At 41.1% G+C, this 21,009-nt stretch overlaps 1 protein-coding gene across 1 annotated transcript; it reads right to left on the bottom strand.

The window, feature by feature from the left end:
• Nucleotides 1–1,980: 1,980 nt before the first annotated feature.
• Nucleotides 1,981–20,682, bottom strand: TAC1 (tachykinin precursor 1). Its single transcript, XM_063117434.1, has 5 exons — nt 20,663–20,682; nt 20,492–20,623; nt 12,755–12,851; nt 7,237–7,290; nt 1,981–2,561 (listed from the first exon to the last, which is right to left on the bottom strand). The coding sequence occupies exons 2-5, from the start codon at nt 20,612–20,614 to the stop codon at nt 2,512–2,514; spliced, it is 324 nt and encodes a 107-aa protein (XP_062973504.1). The 5' UTR covers nt 20,615–20,623; nt 20,663–20,682; the 3' UTR covers nt 1,981–2,511.
• Between the last annotated feature and the right edge of the window lie 327 nt (nt 20,683–21,009).

Genomic DNA, 21,009 nt, shown 5'->3' with positions numbered 1-21,009 from the left:
CCTCCTCCCTCAGACATCCCTCTGAGCATAGCTGCAGTCCTCACAGTTGCTGTAGGGAAATGACTTTTCCAAGCCCCAATGCATCGTTCCCTGTTGCAATGCAAAGTATTTTGGAGTGGCTTGGGCTTGAATAGGCGATTGAGGGGCTTTGAATCCATTCTGGCTTTTAGTCAGAACCATCCAGAATGCTAACAGAGCTATCCAAAGTGCTGAACCTGTTTTGGGTTAGGTTGGGTTGGGTTTCAGTACTGTTGAGAGTTCTTTTAGAATCCCAGCTGTTTTTGACTAAAAGCCAGAATGAATTAAAAGCCCCACCAAAATTGGAGTCATTGGCCTCTACTGGTTTAAAGTCAAAGAACCATAAAAAGGGAGATTGGGTGCTTTGAAGTTGCCATGTGCAGTTAGCATCTGGATGGTGGACTGAGCGAGCCTACAGGTCACCTGCTCACAGTCTTCCCACTATGGTGAGATGTATTGCATTTCTATTTAAATTATAGTTATTCTTTCAAATTTTGCATCTGTATATTAGAATATGCAAATGATAGGCAAATCGGTGTCCTTTTTTGGGCGATGTGTAAGTGACCACTCTAGCAGAGAATTACCCATTTCTGCTGTCAAGAATGGTTGGACTGAGATCTTTCAAACTGACCACTTTGCTTGTCTGTATCCAATAGCTTTAATTTCATTATTTATCTATCTTTTGAAGGGGGGCAGAACTCAGTATGTAACTGCCTTACAAGTAGATTAAACACACACACACACACACACACACACACTAATTAAATTGAATAAATAAAGAGCTTAATCTTGAGGCAGTCTTTTCCTCTGGAACCTGCTTCAGTTCCAAGGCCTCTCTCTCATATTGTTGATTAGCTGAGGTCGTTTCCTTCATCTGAAGACTGAATTGAGAATTACATTTTGCTCATGCTGGGATGCATGTGAAAGTTAGTGCTTGAAGCTTCCTGGTAACTTTGAGCCATGGGAGCCTTTAGTTTTACAAATCAAACAGAAATGACTATGCAGTCCTATGCATGTCTACTCAGATGTTAGCCCCTCTGAGCCCAAAGGGACTTACTCCCAGGTAAATGCATGTAGGATTGCAATCACATTCTATACTCAGAAGTAAGTCTCAATGGTTAAAGCTGCAATCCTATATGCAGTTCCCTGGGAGTAATAGCCATTGAACTCAAAGGAACTTAAATCCAATCACACTATTAGCTTCATCCCACATACCTGTTTCCCTTGAATTATCCCCTACAGCACTAAGCTGTTGGCATTGGTATTGTTGTTGCTAAATCACACCCCGGGCGGCAGCGCTTCTAAGAGCCTTTGCAAAGGGTTTAAGGGGGGAAATGTAAAAAAAAATCATTAAAAAAAATCAATGGATGGTCCAATCCAATTCAAATTTGGTATGCTTAAAGCACTCCTTAAGATCTATTACTGTGCCAATTTTGATGTCTATCTTTAAAGCTTATGCAGATGTAAGGATTTGTTTAATTTTTTTTAAACATATCAAATCCTGCTCCTGCGCCCGCAGTGGCCACTTGGAAAACAACAAATGATTCGCTCGAAAACTAGTACCAAAATACCTCAATTCTTTCCCCTTTATAGCACAATTAAAGCAGGATGTATGGGAGTACTTCACAGTCAAAGCAGATTTTAAGGTGGAAAACTTCGGAGTCCTTTGCACGCAAATTCTCAGTGATTGCTCAGTATAACCCTGGTGTGATAAAGCTCTATGTTACCTGATTTGACATTCCTCTCCCCAGTCTGCACACACTTGCGCTCTCTCTCTCTCTCTCTCTCTCTGTGTGTGTGTGTGTGTTTTACGTCAAGTGCTTTTTGTTTTAAATAATTACATTCATGGAATGTATGTTGCAAAATCCCCAGAGCAGAGTTCTACTTTTATTTCAAGTGCTAACTATTGTAAAATGCCAGACAATGAAATTAAGTCTTCTAGTTTCACATTTATATCTCTTCTTTAAAAAATATATATGTAGGCACGAAACAACCACCACCACCACAACAACAATAACATGACATGCTGTAATGATACAAATATATTTTGGCTACAGAAATTACAGTACATTTTTTTTGTTTTTGTTTTGCTATGAACACAAATTGAGGCACTAGACACCAGATCAACTTGGCGTTGGTAGTGAAGCTAATACAATTGCTATAAATTAACAAAAGATTTTTTAAAATTTCTTTACCACTTTTTTTAAAAACTTTTGGTGAACATCTTTTACAGAACATATCAAATAATGTGCTTTGGTGTGAAACACCACTGATTTCTATTTCTGTATGGAGTTGCCATCGTAGAACCCATCACATACCTGTATACTGTATGTATCGCTGCCATGATAAGAAACAAGAATCATTCTTTTAATTGAATTTACAACCCCAAAAATAATCATAAAGAAATAATTATTCCGTACAATGGCTATTTTATATTACACTAACTTGGCCACTTAAAACAAACAATTTTTGACAAAGAATGGCAGGAATGTCTCATTTACGTCTCCTTTCATACATTTGTGCCGTGTTCCATTCAGAAGATCCTGGGAAAGAAACAAAACAACAACGAAGTAGGACATGTTAATTGAATATCACTGAAAGGTGAGTATGTATTCTGATAAATTAGTCTAGAAACAAACGCTGCAATGCAGTGAATATTCTGCTATATTCTGCACGAGTCAAGCAGCATCTAGAGCACAATCTCCAGATCTGGGGATGTCCCACAAATTAAGGACAGTAATGAAGTGGGGAGTTTCTAGAAGCAGGTGACCCAGATGGTGAAGAATCTGGAAACCAAGTCTTATGTGAAATGATAGTAAAAGCTGGGTACATTTAGCCTGGAGAAGACTAGAGAGGGACATGATAATGGCCTTCAAATATCTCAAAGGGCTCACATGCAGAAGATGGGGTAGAGTTGTTCACTGTTGTTGCAGAGGGCAGGACAAGAACTGGGTGGAAATTGTAGGGAAGCCAGTTTCGGCTAAATTTTAGGAGAAACATCCTAACAGCAAGAGCTGTTGGACAGTAGAACAGATCATATTGGGAGGTGGTAGGTTCTCCTTTGCTAGAGGTAGTAATGCAGAGGCCATCTGACAGGGAAGCTGTAGTTGCATCTTGCATTGCAGATTCTGCATTGTGCAGGAGGTTGGATTAGATGACCTCCGAGATCCCTTCCAGCTCTACAATGCTATGAAATGCATTGGAGCTCAACTCCAATTGAAATCAATGTTAGCATAATCTCTCAGCAACTATAGAAAGAAGTGCTAGAACATATTCCTATCCATATTCCTTTTTAATATGGTGGCACATTCAAATATGTGAACCCCCACATCACAGTCTGAATTGATGCAGCTTGTCAAAAGCTCATCCTGTGTTGTGCAGCTGAGATTGCCCATATGCCCTAGCCTAATTAGGGTTTCAGCGCAAAACCTGCTGTGCCTTGGGCTTTTGTGTCTGTCTATGTTCTCTCCAGCATAATCTCAAGTTGTGCCTTTCCAGTGTATTTATTCCCACTGTATTCATTTCCCTCTGAATGAGCCCCGGAGTTATTACACCCTGTGATGTTGGAAGAGTAGCTTATTCCCCTTTATGTCTTTTAAAAATTATTATTAGTTCCTATAAGAATTTAATCAACCATAATATTACAACCGGGAATGGACCCTGTTAAAAGCTAAACTCTAGCAATAACTCTTTCTCTCTCCCTCCCCCTCCCCCTCTCTTTCCCATTGCTGTTCACAGTTATGATATGGATCTTAAAAATGTAAATGACACTTCTAAAGGCAAAAGACATGCAAATAAATGTCCACTCCAGAACGCTGTCACACTTTTACATAAACATGAATTGCCTCACTTGCAATTGTACTGCAAGGTAGGAACCGCATCTTAGTAAGGGTTTGTTCATAACTCTGTTTCAGATTGTCCAATAAACAGATTCAATCAGTAATTTATTTAAAAGGTAGTGTCATGATACCATTGTGCCTTAGTAACCACATATTAAATGTATTAAAAAGTAATAGAATGCCCCTAGGTTCTTTGAACCATAGTCCAGATTCCTGTCAGCACAGAACCTAAGAGGGGCATAGTGTTGTTGTTTTGCCCAACATGCAGAGAAAAAACAGGCCCAGTAAGTCATGGTTCACATGACATGCTAAGCCATAATGTATAGCTCAAAATGCTCAACCATCATGGTTTAGCGTGATATTGGAACAGGGCCATTGTTTTCCAGTGTACCTGGACAAAATGATATTAAGCTATCTCGAATAGTTACCATTCTCTGTAATAGCAAACTCAGGGGGTTGAATGTTGAGAGAATTGGCACTAAAATGAAGCCACTGAAAAACAAGGAGGAGGCATCAGCATGCTTGGATGAACCCTGAGATATGCAGATGAATAAAACATTGAAAAATGGAAAAACACAAATGGGAGACACCCTTCAAAAAAACCCAACAACCTTGTGAGGACTGAGTTAGTTCAGTGGCTTCCAGAATACATGGAATATCAAATGTAAATTCTAAAAGTACATTTTTTGGCATGTGTTTTTTGAAATGTACACATTTTGTCTTATTGACTAAAGTGTGGATGTGCATATTGTTCAACTGTACGATCTTTCTCATGCACATTTCAAAGGTACAAATTTTTGAATGAATTCTTTGGTGTGTGGATCAGATCAGATCGCAAACACATAAATATAAGAATTTTCAATCATGTAAATTTATGAACCCAGCAATGAATTTCTGCCCCAACGCTACTGATACCAGTATTCTGACTTTGTGCAAGGAAGTTGGAACTATGCCACAATCCAGCTCACAGGCACTGAAGCAGTTTCATTGAGTTTAAAAGGACTATTCTGAAAAAATTGTGAATATCAGGCTTTGTCAACACTGCTTCAGCTTTAATGTTTGATTGAACTAAAGTGTGGAATATACTACAAATAAGAAAAAGAAAACCCACTTTGCAAGCTCCATTGATTGTGTCACGCAAAGGATGCAATCCTGATTTTTCTGCACTTTAAACTTTGTGGAATATATTTCCAGCAACAATAGACTCCATTCTACTTTCATTTCTACAGTCAGATCTGTATCTCTTTCACTGCTGTTTTTTTGGTACATTGGGCTCTCTGGATTTCACCCGTGTCAGATAAAAGTCAGCAATGAATACTGAAAAGACTGAAATGGGAACTTAGCATTTCAGGCTGGGATATTTCAGTATCAGAGTGTCACGATGTATATCTATTGTTCACGCTCACTTTAGGGAAGTAGCTGGAAATAATTCTATCCATTACAGCAATTTTGAAATAACAATAAGACTTAAAAACCACGGTTATTTGTGTTTCTCATATTTCCAGACAGAAGATCACAATAGGGAATGAATCTCAATTCAAACCTGAATCTATCAATTGGTATTTACAAGCATTTAATGGCTATTCCCCTCCAAGATAAATCCTTCACTCAATTGCACATGATTCATAGCAATTTGTAAAACTAAATAGGATATAGACATAATATTGCAGCTATGAATACTGCTGGGTCGAAAATGAAGTAATTGACAATGGTAATTTCAGAGAAGAGTTTATGCAGCATCCTTAAATAATTGCAAATGGCATTAGGAGATTTGGCTTCCCAATCCACTTAACGAAATAGCAGGGGATGGTCCTTTTGACAGTCTTTAGAACACATTTAAATCAAGCATATATTTTTGCATTAGCTGAAGACATCTCTTGTGGACATACTAGTAGATACTACATTTTAAAAAGTGTAAATTAAGTCATAATAAACTAATAACATCAGAACGCCAGTTTAATGTGAGGTTTCATTTAACTTTAGAGGTATGAAACTGGCACTGAAGGCAGAAGAAGAGCTGCATTGGGAAGAAAAAAACATGGTTGTGCCTTAGTGGGGAAAGGGCCAAGGAATTGGAATAAAAGAGCCATGGTGGGAGATGAGCAATCTACCCTGAGTGCCTTTTTTGGGGAGTAGAAAGGCAAGTTACAAATAAATAAAATAAAATCATATTGGGTGTTCAGTATATAAAGTGGAGGTGAGCAACCTGTGGCCCTCCAGATATTTCGGCCTACAATTCCCATCAACCGTAACCAGCATAGCCAATGGTGAGGGATGATGGGAGTTGTAGGCCAAAATACTTGGAGGGACACAAGTTGCTATACCTTTTTATTCACTCAGTATTTTAACATTTAATTTTAACTTAAATTTGAATTATACTGTTTTAACTCTGTATTTTAACCTTATATCAATTTTGCTGCATGGTTTTATTCCTGGTTGTGCTTTTTATATTGTATTTTGTATTTGTGTTTTTAACTTGTTGGTTGTTTTATGATGGTTTTAATTTTTGTGAACCGCCCAGAGAGCTTCGGCTATTGGGCAGTATAAAAATGTAATAAATAAAATAAATAAAATAATAAAATAATAATACGTTTCTGAGCCCAATTCAAGGTGCTGGTTTTAACCTATAAAGCCCTACATGACTTGGGACCACAATATCTGATGGAACGCCTCTCCTGACATGAACCTACCTGTACACTGCGCTCAACATCTAAGGTCCTCCTCTGAGTGCCTACTCCGAGGGACACTCGGAGGATGGCAACAAGGGAGAGAGCCTTTTCGGTGGTGGCTCCCCGACTGTGGAATGATCTCCCCGATGAGGCTCGCCTGGCGCCAACACTGTTATCTTTCAGATGCCAGGTCAAGACTTTTCTCTTTTCCCAGGCATCTAACAGCATTTAACAATGCTAAGTTTGTTTTGTAATGGACCCCAGAACTGTTGTTTTTAAATGGATACTGTTGATTTTATATTGTTGTTTTTATGTTTTTGATAGTTTTAAATTTTGTATATTTTTAATGTTTACTGTTTTTAACTTTTGTAAACCGCCCAGAGAGCTTCGGCTATGGGGCGGTATATAAATGTAATAAATAAATAAATAAATAAATAAATAAAATAAAGTTGCCCACCCCTGACCTAACAGGTTATACTTCCTCTCTTTATACTAGGGGCGGGGATGCTGTGTCTGTCCCAAAGTTGTTGGACTACAATTCCCATCAGTCCTGACCATTGGCCAGGTAGGCTGGAGCTGATGGGAGTTGAACTCTCACAACATCTGGAAGGTCATGGGTTTACCACCCCTGGATAAAGTACAAAAATACATAAAATAAATAGTAGATAAAAAAGGCTGTGATTTTAGTCTTAGGAGTTGTTTATACATACCGGAATTTAAAGATCTTTTGCCTATGAGTCCAGTAAATCTATCCATTTTGTGTCCTGAAAAATATATTTTGGGGTGTTTAAATGCATTTGAAATATGATTTTTTTTGTGTCATAATGCGCTTTCATGATGAATACAGAATAGAAAGATACTCTAGAAATATCTGACCTCATGATTAAATATGACACCTTGCTAGGTTTTCTTACAAGTAAAGAAGTAAGTAGGGATGTGCACTGTCCCCCCATCCACTTCGGATCTTCTGAATCAGGGCCAATCTGGTTTGGGTCAATCCCAATCCAAAGCGAGATTCGGAAGTCCGTTTTTTCCCCTATAGACTTGCATTGGAAAAGTAAAATGCCTATAACTTTTTTATTTTTCAAGATACACACATGTGACTGGGCACCATAATTGCTTCTAAATAGATCCTTAGTCATGTCAATTTTGAACCAAATTGCATCATCCCCTGATTTTTAGGAAAAATTTTAAATTCCTCCCTCCATTTACAAAATTGCATTCATCTCTGTCATTTTTCAAGATACACACATGTAACTGGGCACCACAATAGCTTCCACATAGGACCTTATGCATGCTGACTTTGAACCAAATCAGATCAAGCCCTGATTTTTAGCAATTTTTCAAAGTTAAACCTCAACCATAATATCCATCAATAATAAAATGTGTATTGGAAGGAGAAAATGAAAGTGCATCTCAGGACAATTTTAGCACTTCAAAGGGAACATCAGCAGTAGCAACTGGCCATCATTATATACATACTTAGCAAAAGTTTAAATTTTGGTGCACTGCATCTTGGATTTTGAAAGTTATTCATGCAAGAATTCGACAAAGTCAACACAACCTGCACACTTGTCAACAGATTTATTACAAAGACATTAAAAGCCTCTGTTGACAAGACTTTGAAAAGATACTGCTATTTATTTATTTATTTATTTATTAAAAAATGTTTTGGCTTGAGTAACACCTGCAAATCCCTATTTGGAGAGAGTTTTGCCTCTTGATAAATACAAAATAAATGACAAGGCTTTCAAAATCCAGACTCCTCTTTGGAGTTGATCTGGACATAATTTTGATAGCAGCGAATAGGTACAGCTGGATGAGTGGCTGAGGGGCTTGGATGAAGGAATTTTAATTATAATTCAAATAGGTTATCCTAGGGATTTAATATAGCCATTGGTCCAGAATTCCAAAAACCTCATTAATCTTTGGAAAAATGCAGTACAATACAGATTTCTCCAAAAACAAAACAAACAAACAAAAAACCCGAAAACTTTCTACATCATTCTTATTGAAATCCAAACTTCTGGATTTGACATTTGCTTCAGGCAGTTTGTGGAAAAAATATTGAAATATGCCAGACTTAGTCATGCATAGAGCAGAACAATTGAAATCAATGAGACTTGAGTTAGTCATGACTCACCTGTCCCATTAATTTTAATAGGCTGGAACCAGATTTTGGCATGTACCAAAATGGCTTCTGCACATAGCAGAAGCAGACCTCTCCACTGCAGCCCCTCCAGCCCCCCAAATATACAGAGGATCAGTTCCTCTGCTCAACAGGGTAGTTTGGGAAGCTAGGTGGGGGGACACCCCCCCCCCCAAATTGAGCAGATGCATCTTCTGTGAGTGGAGCTTCAGTCATGGAAAGTGCCGCCATCTAATTTTTAGGTAGCCCCTTCCCCTCTCAGGTTCTACACCATACCATACCCCATTCTAAGGGGTTCCCTGAACTTCTGTGTAGCATTTTCAAGGGGCTGCGGCAGGGAGGAGTATGTGGGGAAAGTGCACTTCTACCAACCATGTTGCATGCATCTAAATCTGGATCCAACCCAGTGGGTCTACTCTAAGTATGGCTAAATCGAGATCCATCCCAATGTGTTTCATATGTCTCTCTTGATATGCTTTTTCTCTGGGAAATGCAATCTGCAGTCTACAGAGAGCTCTGGCTATTGAGCGATATACAAAGGTATTCAGTAAAAAAACCCACCCACCCATAGGCTCTTTGGCTGAGTTGTCTCCTGTACTGACTTGTGTATTAAGGCGGTTTACATGATGATGATGATGATGATGATGATGGAATGTATAGGAGTATGTATAGGATCATGTTAATTCTATACATAAACATAGAATTAACTAAAACAGCAGCATTAAAATACTATTCCAATATAAAGAAAAAAGCAAAAAAAATCAGTAACAGTTAAAATAATGAAATATGGAAAATAGACAGCATCAATGAAAGGTGGTTTGAATCATTCAGGTCTTTAAGGCCCATTTGAAAAAGGCCAGGGAGGGAGCCAGAAGTGTTCTGCAGAAGGCATTCCATAAGAATATGGGGCCACTGCAGAAAAGAACCTGTCTCTCAGTGGGCCTTACTTTTGAGTAGACAAGCAGTTAACCACAATAGAAAGGCAGAGCAATCTTACATATATTTACTTGGAAGTATGTTCCACTGCGTTCAGTGGAGCTCACTCCTAGATAAATGCTCATAGGACTGCAGCCTCAAGTAAGATTGGGGCCATGGTGTGGGGAGATCAACATATCTCCCCCTAACCACACACACACACACACACACACACCCGTATTGGAGAAGGCTCTTTGTGGATAATTCCATTGCAATAACATGGATTTCCCAACACAGGCAAAAATTGAGCAGTTCTTGTTCTTGTGGAGCCCTTGAATGCACACCAGCATTTCTGAATGCACACTGGAGTTGCTGGGTTGGGATATATTTAGAATCAGGTGTACAGTTGCAATCCTGGATATAAATTGCATTGAAATCAGTGAATAAGTGTAGGGAAATCAGCTTATTTCCAGTAAAATAATTTTCAACTTACTTCTACTGGAGGAAGCAACATGTCCTGGAAAACAATGAAAAGAAATAATTAGCTGAACTAGTGCTCAAATATTAGATAGGTTATTTTGTTGTTATTTTAATGAAAGAACACTCACATTTAGCGCTACCATTGCATGGTACTGTATTATTAATGGCCATGAAACAACTCTCAGTATAGGCACAATACACCAGGAATGTTTCCTGTACAAAATCCATTAAAAATGAATATGCTTTTATTCAATTCCCTTCCTGCTGTTTTCCCCACCCCCAGCAACATACTTCTGCAAGAGGCATTTTTGATGTTGTCAAAATCAATAAAATGAAATGGATGGTGTAACGCCTAATTTTGGAAATCACAAATTAGCAGTTTCAATGAGGATCTAAATCAGGTGGGGAACCCATGGTCCTCCAGTTGTCATTGGACTCTGCCTCCCATCAGCCCCAGATAAATGGCTGAGGGATGATCCAATGTCTGGAAGACCACCCTGATCTGAGGATAACCTTACACTTACCTTGATGGTATGCTTAGAATGCCTTATGCCCCCACTGATTCCCTTCTGCAAGTCGTGGGTTCTGCCAATTGGGTTGTGCAAACGGAACCTGCCGCTCATGCAGGGAGATTTAGCACTTTCTAAGGAAAGCGCTGAAACAGACAGAAACACCCATTTGTGGAAGGAGGGAGGTCGGCAGAGCTCCCGTATGCGAGCTCTATCACCCTGCTCCTTCCAGGAATGAGCATTTCCTCTTGTTTTAGGTTGCCTTGGACGTCCTAAATAGGCATTGTGTGAACAGTGCTTGAGCAACAGAATTGGCAGGGCGGAAGAGAATCAGTCGGGGTGTAAGTGCCTTGTTAGATTCTGCTCTTAGTTCGTGCAGTAAAGATGTATCAACATTTTTTATATCTGTCGCTATCTACCCATCCATCTATCTCATACAATATGTAACTTTGTATTTTTCTGGCTTGTGCATAGAAAAAACAGCAAACACCCATTTATTATCATGTGTGGTAACAAGCAGACCATAAACCCATATCTCTTCCCTCGCGAGGGAAAAACCGCCATTGAGAGGGACTTTTCAATTTTCAGTGGAATAACGACATGAGGGGAAAGGGTGAAGGAGCCTGTCTCCACCACACACTGGTCTTCGACTTCAAATTGCAGCCTGAAGTCGCTTTGTATACAAAGAAGAAAAACACCTAAGGGAAAAAAACACCTAAGAAAAGACTCGTAGAACTCCAGATAGTGCAGCCTTCGCCAACCTGGTGGGCTCCAGAGGGGTTGGACTACAGCTCACATCATCCCCATCCATCATCGCCATGGGAGTTGTAGTCCAACACATCTGGAGGCCACCAGGTTTTGGAAGGCTGAGGTAACATGTAGATCGGCCCCCAGTTTAAAAGCAGTTATTGGTGTGCAGCAGCTGGGGCTGCTATGCCAGAGAAACAAGTCAGCTCTTGAGTTTATGGAACTAATTTTACAATTCTTTGACCCTAGATAATCAAATAATAGGTTTTTTTAAAGTCTTCTATACACCTATTCCTACTTTCTCCTTAAAATGTTTGGTGTCAGATTCCCAGTTCGGCATGGATTGGAATCAGGATAACCAGTTTGTAATCCTTTTTTTTTTTTTTTTTTAGTATTACAGGCTCATCATTTTGCAGTGAAATCCAATGCACATCTATCTGGAAATAGGTCCCACACTGTATACAATGTTTAGGATTGTAAGCATGTTAGCATGTTTAGGATTGCTTTGCTAGACTGCAAACCTATGTCCTAATTTGTATAACATTTCTTCTTGTATAGAACAGTTGGTTAACTTAGAGCCCATATTGCAACTATTCAAGATGAAATACTAGGAATTTAATAAAAAACACATGTTTATTTGAAAATGCAACACAGATGTCAATGGAGCATTTACAAAATGGCCATAATTCGAGAAACCTTATTTCAGATGCTAGAGATCATACATCATCATCATCATCATCATCTTATTGCACTTATATTCTGCCTTTTTTCCTCTTTCAAGGAACCTAAGCTTACATGTTCCCCCTCCTTTCACAACAGCCCTGTGAGGTAGGTTAGGCTGAGAGTCAATGACTGGTCCAAAGTCACCCAGTGAGCTTCAAGGCCATGTGGGAATTAGCATCCGGATCTCCAGAGTCCAACATGCTAACTGCTACACCACATTGGCTCTGCTATGTACTAGATTCCATCCTGTTTTCAAATTTTCCTTCCATGACAAATAGCCAGTGTGCCCCCCTCCATTCCAATTGGACCCATGGCAGGGGCAAAGACCCCCTTCCCCACACCATGGCCACAATCTAAAGCACACCCACTCACCACTCAATGGTGGCTGTTTGCGAAACAAATTCAGCGATGCAAGGCTGGATCACATGGCAAAAGTCATGTCTAATTTGGCTCTCAGTGCCAGCTAAGCTGAGAATGAAAAAACCAGGGAATCTTATCAGTTTTGCATTGAGCACAGCCCCTTCGCTCTGTCCGATGTGTAATAAATGTTACTTGTGGAATATATATATATATATATATATATATATATATATATATATATATATATTAAAATGGGGTTAAACAGCTGTTAACTTTAGCTGAGTTGAACTTGCAGATGAGATCAGCAAAACTGCATTAAAGAGATAGATTTAAAATGGGTCTCACCAGCATCTCGTTTGCCCATCAAGCCATAGAACTGTTGGGGTCTGGGTCGCCTGGCAATTCTCTGGAGAAAGTGTTCAAAGGGTAAAGGCAACTCCTCCTGAAACATAAACATCTTACAATGACTGAAGCACTCTGCTTTCTGACAACAATACAATATCAAGGGGGCGGGGAAAGGACACTAAAACCACAGGTGTCATGTATTACTCAGCACATGATACCTCAGCTTCTCAGGGTTCCCCACTCCCCTCTGGCTTTCCAAAATCTCCAACAAGAAACAATTTCTCCCCCACCCGCATCCCACTTTCCCTCCAAATCCAGATCATGAAGTTGCTGTTTTATTCTTTTACTACGTACAGCACCATGTACATTGATGGTGCTATATAAATAAATAAAATTATTATTATTATTATTATTATTATTATTATTATTATTATTATTAATAATCAGAATGCAAATAGGACTCTCCATCCTATCTGAGATCAAAAGCCCCGGTGCTCTACCACCAGGAGATCACTAGGGGGCACTGGAAATACAGAATTAGAAAGTATCCAAACTACACTTGATATAGGGGGATCTGTGATTAGGTCTCAGGAGATTGTTTAAAAGCAAATTCAAAACAGTTGAAGGGGGTGGGGGGAGTCAGAATTCAATCAGAGCAGTAGCACTGGGAGAAGTGAGGTTTAACCCTTTCCTCCCGCCATTCCCCTTGAAGCTGTTGTTAGTATCGTGGAGGAAAATGTAGAGCTGCAGACATGCAAAAGTTCGATTTTGCAGCTGGTACCAAGTTCCATGCTTGCTTGTCATGCTATAAAACTATGTATGGCTCTGTTATGTTAGTGAAGCTCAAAAGAAAGAAAGAAGACTATTTTTATTGGGACACCTAGTTATTTAAAAATCTTCTGTAAGATCTTTATCAAACTTTACAAGAGTCATTATTAACTATTTATAGCAGAACCAAACTACAAAGAATTCATTTGTGTTGACTAATCATTGTAACAAATTAAGGAGGTTCTTGAATGGGCTAGAGGCTTGACGTCTCATCCCTCAGTCAGTTGTTGCTTGATGCCTATTGGCTGTGTGAGGAGACTCCATTGAGCTCTTTGAGCTCCTTCAGATGGGGGGAAATCCAGTTCCCTTACCATGGCTTTGCTTCCTGCTTTTTTTCTGCATTTGCAATGAGCTGTAATTACAGGTGGAAGAGAGCAGCGACCACATGGCTTGTACAGCTCAATGCAGTTGAATGGAACAGTGCCCTCTAGTGGGCATTTTATAGCACAACTTTGCTAGCATATGGCAGAAAACCCCGACAAATATCAACATATCCCAGAAGAGCTGTTTTTTCTGAGATTTATTTTTTAGCGCTAAAACTGGAAAATGGAGTGGGAGATGCAGAAGAGGCTGACAGCATTGTCAGAATGACCTGCAAACATCTGTGAATGGCCAGTCATGAGCGGAGGCTTCTAGCATTTGCATAGAAACACCTATACACAGTGCTATAAAACACTCATTTTTGTTTGAGGTATGGAAGCTGTTAGGTTTGGTCTATGATGGTTGTTCCAGTCATCACTTGATGCTATGGTGATAAACAGACATGTACAAAAAATGAAGAAAGTCATGTTGGTTCATGAGGGGAAAGAATGTGAAGTCCATGGTTAGACAATAGCTTTAGTAGGACCAACAAAAAGGATTCAAAATAGTAAGCAAGCTTTCGTGTTCTCTAGAACCAAACACGTCAATTCTCCCATTTTGGCGTAGAAAATAGATGACTTCTTTCCACTTGGGCTTCAGTTCTCTCCTGTTTTAACACTGTGGATGCCTCTAAATGAGCAATTGATTGTACACTTATGATTAGCCACACTGACGTTTCTCAGCTCCAATACATGACATTGTCAACTACCAGGATGTCTCCTGCAGTATTCCTTGCAAATCCCAGTATGAAAAGAACCACTTTTAAAGTGGCAATAGCAAGGAAAAAGCAGGATCTTCTGCCACTAGATGGAGCTGTCGCAATAGAAGTGAAGGGGGGAGAAGTATTAAATTCAAAGCACGTGGTTGGCTCTCTCCTCCCATTTAATGCAGCCCGTAATCATCATGCCAAAGAACAAGAAAACAAAAAACTCTGGTAAGCAATGCAATTGCTCTTAATGTAGAGACGTTCCGTGAGAGTTTCCCATATACCTCTGATTTTGCACAGGGTGCAAAGATAATAAAACACTCCTTCTGCAATCTCAGTTGGATAAAAAGACAATTGTGGCTGTTTTTCTTTCTCCATATTAAGGGCTTTTCTGATGTAGGAGACATGATTGGTTTTGTGGGAAGAACTGGGGTGGGGGAGAATTGAGGGAGAAATGGGGGACTAGAAGGCAGTGCTGTCCTTGGGTAGGAGAAAAGAAAACATGCACACTCCAGCAGTAGAGTTCTGAAGCTGAAAGATGTCAAAGGTCTGCTTCTCTTTGGCAGGAAAGTTTTGGATTTGCTGGATCTATAGGAAAAGGGTAACTGGCTGCCCCCTGCAGCAAATTACATCTGTTTTGCATCCCATAAGATCTTTGCCAATCTTTGCTCTTAAACTTGAGACTTTACATGCAAAACAAAAGCATATGGATTGCATATTACAGAGAAGATCTATGACTAATGCCCAATAGAAATCCTGCCTTTTGTGGAATATGCATCCCAGTGCACTGTTTTCCACACATTATTCCCATAAGAATCAGTCTTGTGAAGGACAAATTTACATTGGAAACCACTGCCCAGTGAGAGGATGTGGCAGCTGCAGACTCCATTACAATGGGTCCTTTCTGATGACCACTTTTCACATGGAGTCCATGACACTATGGTCACGTTACACATTACATTCTAGATACACTTAAGGTTGTGTACACATATTTTGAAACACATATACTATACATGACTCATCAGAGGTGCAGACAGGCTGCTCTCTCTGGACTTTCTTCCCATAGAGTTGGATGCTTATCATGCTTAGAGTAGAGCCATTCATAGTAATGGGACAAGTACATCATGACTAACTTAAGTCCCATTGATTTCATTGGGTCTACTATAAACACAAATAAGTCTGGATCCAAGACACAGGATAAAATGCAGGGGAAGAGGACTGTGTGAGCTGCCTTGGGTTCCTTGCAAGAGGGGGGAAAAGGAGGACACTAACAAAAATCATCCTCATCCTCGTGTAGATCACTCTTTCCCAACCTGGTGCCTTCTAGATTTGCTGAACTTCATCATTCATCATCTCTAATCAGCCTGACCATCAATCATGCTAGTTTGGGGATGATAGTAGTATAATACATCTGGAGGGTGCCATGTTGGGGAAGGTGGATGCAGTTTCTGCCAACTGTGCACAACCCAAGCAGAATGAAGCATGGCACTCATGCAGTGGAAAGAAATGGACCCCCTAGCCTTGTGATTTGTGAATCTTGTGCTTGATAAATAGATGAGATTCCTCAGTAAAGCACACACGTTTCAAGGCATGTTTCCCCCTTCCCTATGATGTGACATTCAGTTGCTATGATATTCAGTTTCTTTACAATGTTAAATTCATATCCAGAATGGGGAAGAAAGGGTAAATTAGATGAGATGAAGGCGATCCAGGATGAGATCTTTCATCTTGTTACATTTGTGTAAATAAGTCTTCCCCAACCTGGTCCTCTCGAGATGTGTTGGGCAGGACTACAATCCCCCAAATCCCCAGCCAGCATGGCCATTGGATGATAGTAGTTGTAGTCCAACACATTTGGAGGACACCAGGTGGGGAAAGCAGCCACAGGGATTTGAATTGGGAGCATGACCCGAGGGGAGGGGGAATTATACTTCCCTTGTGCCAGTTTGCTGGGGGGGGGGGGGATCTCTCCACAGCTGGTATTTGCCCTATTAGAGAAAACTTGGGTGCACAAGAAAACCAGGTATAGGCAAATCTCTCTTTGTTAATCTCACTCCTTGCTCCCTTTAATTCAAGATTAAACTCAAGACTTGTTAGCAAGAAAAGTTGAGCAAGCATCAGCAAAGTGCCTAGAAATGGGTTCATCTTCAGCATCTGCTAGCAAGATAGCTCCATCTCAGCCTGGCTAGGGTAAGAATTGGATTTATTTATTTATTAAGTATTTATATCCTGCCCTTCAAAAGAAAAGTCTTTTCCCCTCCATGCTGTGTCTGGTACAGTTCACATTGGCAATTACTCTCCACCTCTTACTCTATTATAAATTTGCAATATAGTCCAAGAGCATCTTTGCAGGGTGGGTGGAGGGATAGTTATGCACCAGCATGTGGAAAGAGAGAGAAAAGGGTTTGAAATTGTCAGCCCATCATCCATAAAGGGGCTACTTGGGCTGCTGTTATACATCTGACATTGCAAGGAGAAGGCCGGGGGTCTGGAATGGCAGTGCGATTGTAACAAGGAACCAGAGGGAAATCTTCTGGACTTGAAAATGACAAGACACTGATGTAATTGAGCTATGAGAGAGAAAAGGGGATGGTGGGAATGGGCCCTACATTCTTTAGCTAACTTAGGAAGCACTCCAGATCTCCTGATGCAAAGGTGGAAGCAGGATCAGGAAACAGCAAGGGACACCTGTTGCATGGGTTTTGATGCATCTTTTCATTTTATGGAGTCTGCCAGCTACACAGATGTTCTCCATCTTCTGCTTTATAAACAACCCATTGTGGAATGTGGTCTAACTCTGACATGCATATGATTTTATGGTAGTCAGGTAAGATTTTGGATTGTGTTTTGTGGATTGTCAGGCATCTTTTGATTCTCCGTCCACTCATTGACAGAGTCAGGCTTTTTAAAGGGAGGTACAAGCATTTCATTCCATTTGTGCTAATGCGCATTAGTGCAAATAAAAATTTGCATAAATTCCTCCAAAAAGTAAAAATAAATAAATAAATAAATATCAGTCTGCAAGTCTGCATGAACTGGAAAAAATGGTCCATTGCAGAATCTGTAGGTTAGATCCATAGAAATTGGAACTCAGATTGTGGATATCTCTGACATCCCTACAGATAAAGTACATCTAAGACCCATTTTTTAAAAAAAACCCAAAATGGACACAATTTGTTAGGTCGGCCAAAGGCTGCAGTACTACAGTTATGTAATTTTAGGTTCTTGACTTAATAGTTTGGGGTGTGTGTGTGTGTGTGAGATTCTTTAGATGTTTATGGGTATTCCTTTGCTTCCTTCAATATATGGCTAGCCAGCCCTCCTGCATTTGAGGATCCTCCCTCTCATTCTGCTGAGTTGGGCCTTGGATATCAGCTCCAAAGTCCTGATCTGATGGCACCATTGATTACCTGATTGCCTTGGGTGTTTCCAGATGGAGGGTTCCTAGTACTACCAACAATTAGGCATTGGGTAGTTAATCCATCTTTTTCTCCTTAATGAAGAAAAAGATGGAAGGGAGCCAGTGTGGTGTAGTGGCTAGAGTGTTGGACTTAGAGTGACCATATGGAAAGGAGGACAGGGCTCCTGTATCTTTAACAGTTCTGATGAAGAGGGAATTTCAGCAGGAGTCAACAGTTAAAGATACAGGAGCCCTGTGTTCCTTTTCATATGGTCTCCCTCAAGTTGGACTGGGAGTCAGAGAAGTTCTGGGTTCTAGAACTTGATCATGGAAGTTCCCTGGGTGACTTTGGACCAGTCACAGATGCTTAGCCTAACCTACTTCTCAGGTTTGTTGTTGTGAGGATAAAGTGAAGAGGAGGAGGATTATGTATACTGCTCTGGGTTCCTTGGAGGAAAAAAAGATGGAATATAAATGCAATAAATAAAGAAATAAATAAAGCAGTGGGGAAAGGCAGTGGGTGGGCGGAAGACAACATCATCTGAACTTCCTGTAAGATTCTGTGAATGAGGCAAGGCTTGAATGCATCTTGACCTTCAAGTAACCCATTTTTGTGGGAGTTCGAATATGAATTAAGTAGCTTGCAACTTCACCTTGTTTGCTATGGCCAAGCACCCAGAATGTAACTCCACTTCTGAAATCTCTTCATTGGCTTCCAATTCACTTCAGAATCCAATATAAACTTCTCCTGTTGACCTACTGTCTAGCTCCTTCCTATCTCTCCTCTCTCATCTCACACTATTGCCCGCTCGTGCTCTTCGCTCCTCTGATGCCATGTTTCTCGCCTCTACTTCCCTTGCTTGGCTTCGTCCATTTTCTTCTGCTGCCCCTTATGCCTGGAACGCTCTTCCAGAACATTTGAGAACTACAAGTTCAACTGCAGCTTTTAAAGCTCAGCTAAAAACTTTTCTTTTTCCTAAAGCTTTTAAAACTTGATTTTGTTCTGACTTTATACTGTTAGTTTTACCCTACCCAGTGCCTGTTTACCCTACCCTGTGCCTGTTTGCATTCTCTTCCCCTCCTTATTGTTTTATATGATTTTATTAGAATGTAAGCCTATGCGGCAGGGTCTTGCTATTTACTGTTTTACTCTGTACAGCACCATGTACATTGATGGTGCTATATAAATTAATAATAATAATAATAATAATAATAATAATAATAATAATAATAATAGCCCACAGCTTTTATGTCTGGTGGTAATTGTTGCTGGATGGTAAAGCTGGAAATTGTTGCTATTCGGCTCTAAATTCCACAACCCATCCCACCCTCTTCACAATCACAGGGCAATCCTATGCGGATTGTAGGAGGACAGAGGAGCCTGTGTACAGCACTGTAGACTCCATAAAGTTCCTCATTTTCTCAGCTGCGGCTGTGAAGCCAGGTGCTCAACGCACCTTCTCAGAAGTGAATTCCCTTTGAGTTCCAATAATCTCCTGGCTAAAACCGACATTGCTTTAAGGCTGCAATCCGATGCACACTTACCTGGGAGTAAGCTCCATTGAATTCAATGGGATTTGCTTCTGAGTAGATATGCATAGGGTGATCCTGTAAACCCAGCTCTAGCAGTTTCATCTCTTGTTCATTTTTTTTTACTCTAGAGTAGGCGCTGCCCCCCATCTGCATCTTAAAAGCCCCCACTAGGGTGCTGATCCAGATTGGGCTCCTGCGTCTACTCAAGAGTAAAGAGAGAGAGAGAACAGACGTAGCAGCCAGACGCAGATTTAAAGTACTGTCTAATTTTGCCCTCAGATATGTGGGTAAGAAGTGCAGTCATTAAAATAGATACTCCCCCTCTCTGTCTTTTCCCGTCCTCTCCCCTTAAACCGTGAAATGAGAACGTCCCCGATCTACACCAAGCAGGATATAACACTTTTAAAACGGTATGAAAAATGGTATTTCTAATGTGTCCTGGGCCTGAACAGTTGTCATAACCATTATAAACCGTTATAAGCAGTAGTGTAGATCCTGCCGCCGCTCTGCTAGCGGAACCAAATGGACTTTTCCCGACGGCGTCGCATTCGCCTGTTAGTAGCGAGCAACGAATCGGCAAGGTGCTTGCTGTCACTGAGCGAAACGCAGCGCACGGAAAGCGAGATGTAGCGAGGCTGCGGGATGGACTGGCCGTGGCGAGTCCCATCAAAAGCACCGAGAGCGGCCAACATGGCGGGGCACGTCGGTTCAGCGGAGGACTTTTCCGCATCCCCCCAGCTGGGAGCGACCGGCTCCTCTGCTTCCACCCAGGTCAGTCTCAGCCTCAAGAAACGCGCCGCCACGTCCCTTCCAGGCAACGGCCCTCTCCCCGCCCCACTTCCTTCTCCGTTCTTAACGCGGCGGCGTCCTCGGACTTACCCGTCGGGGCTGCCCAGCATCCTTTCCTCACCTTGTTTTGGTCGCCCTCGGACCAGTCCGCCCAGTAGTTCAGCTCGTCGGGCTCTCCCAGTTCCTCCGCCAACGCCTGCGCCGACACCAGGAACAGCACGGCCAGCAGCGCCAGGACTTTCATCGTCGCCTGCTTTCCCCCGTCGAAGGAGCAGCCAGCCAGAGGGCGAACTCTTGCGGAACAGCCGGAGGACCAGGAGCGGGAGGTGCGTGCGTGTGCGCGCGCGTGTGTGTGTGCCGCGTCCCTTTCTCGTCTTCCGACTGCTCAAAAGTTGTCAGAGGCTGGAGAGAGAGAGAGAGAGAGAGAGAGAGAGAGAGGTGAGGGGTGGCTGCTGAGTCTTTCACCAGTGGAGGCTGGTGGCTCCGATGTCCATGGGGCTATGAATCCATTCTGGGTTTCAGTCAGAACCAGCCAAGCGCTATCCAAGGTGCTGAACTCTAGACCCCCCCAGTAGTTTCAGCACCTTGGATAGTTCCTCGAAAGTTCACAGCCACACCGACATCGGAGCCACCCGCCTC

The sequence above is a fragment of the Elgaria multicarinata genome, chromosome 1 (assembly GCF_023053635.1).
Source record: "Elgaria multicarinata webbii isolate HBS135686 ecotype San Diego chromosome 1, rElgMul1.1.pri, whole genome shotgun sequence".
Lineage (NCBI taxonomy): Eukaryota > Metazoa > Chordata > Lepidosauria > Squamata > Anguidae > Elgaria > Elgaria multicarinata.
The sequence above is the reverse complement of the archived record's forward strand: the minus strand, read 5'-3'. Positions and strand labels throughout refer to the sequence as shown.

What these genes read in the sequence shown, in the direction of transcription:
- TAC1 (XM_063117434.1), bottom strand. Translation starts at nt 20,614, where the DNA reads ATGAAAGTCCTGGCGCTGCTGGCCGTGCTGTTCCTGGTGTCGGCGCAG. An exon ending in GATGGGCAAACGAGATGCTG is followed by an intron (nt 7,291 to 12,754) that starts GTGAGACCCATT and finishes TATATTTTTCAG; the next exon opens with GACACAAAATGGATAGATTT. An exon ending in CAAAAGATCTTTAAATTCCG is followed by an intron (nt 2,562 to 7,236) that starts GTATGTATAAAC and finishes TTTCTTTCCCAG; the next exon opens with GATCTTCTGAATGGAACACG.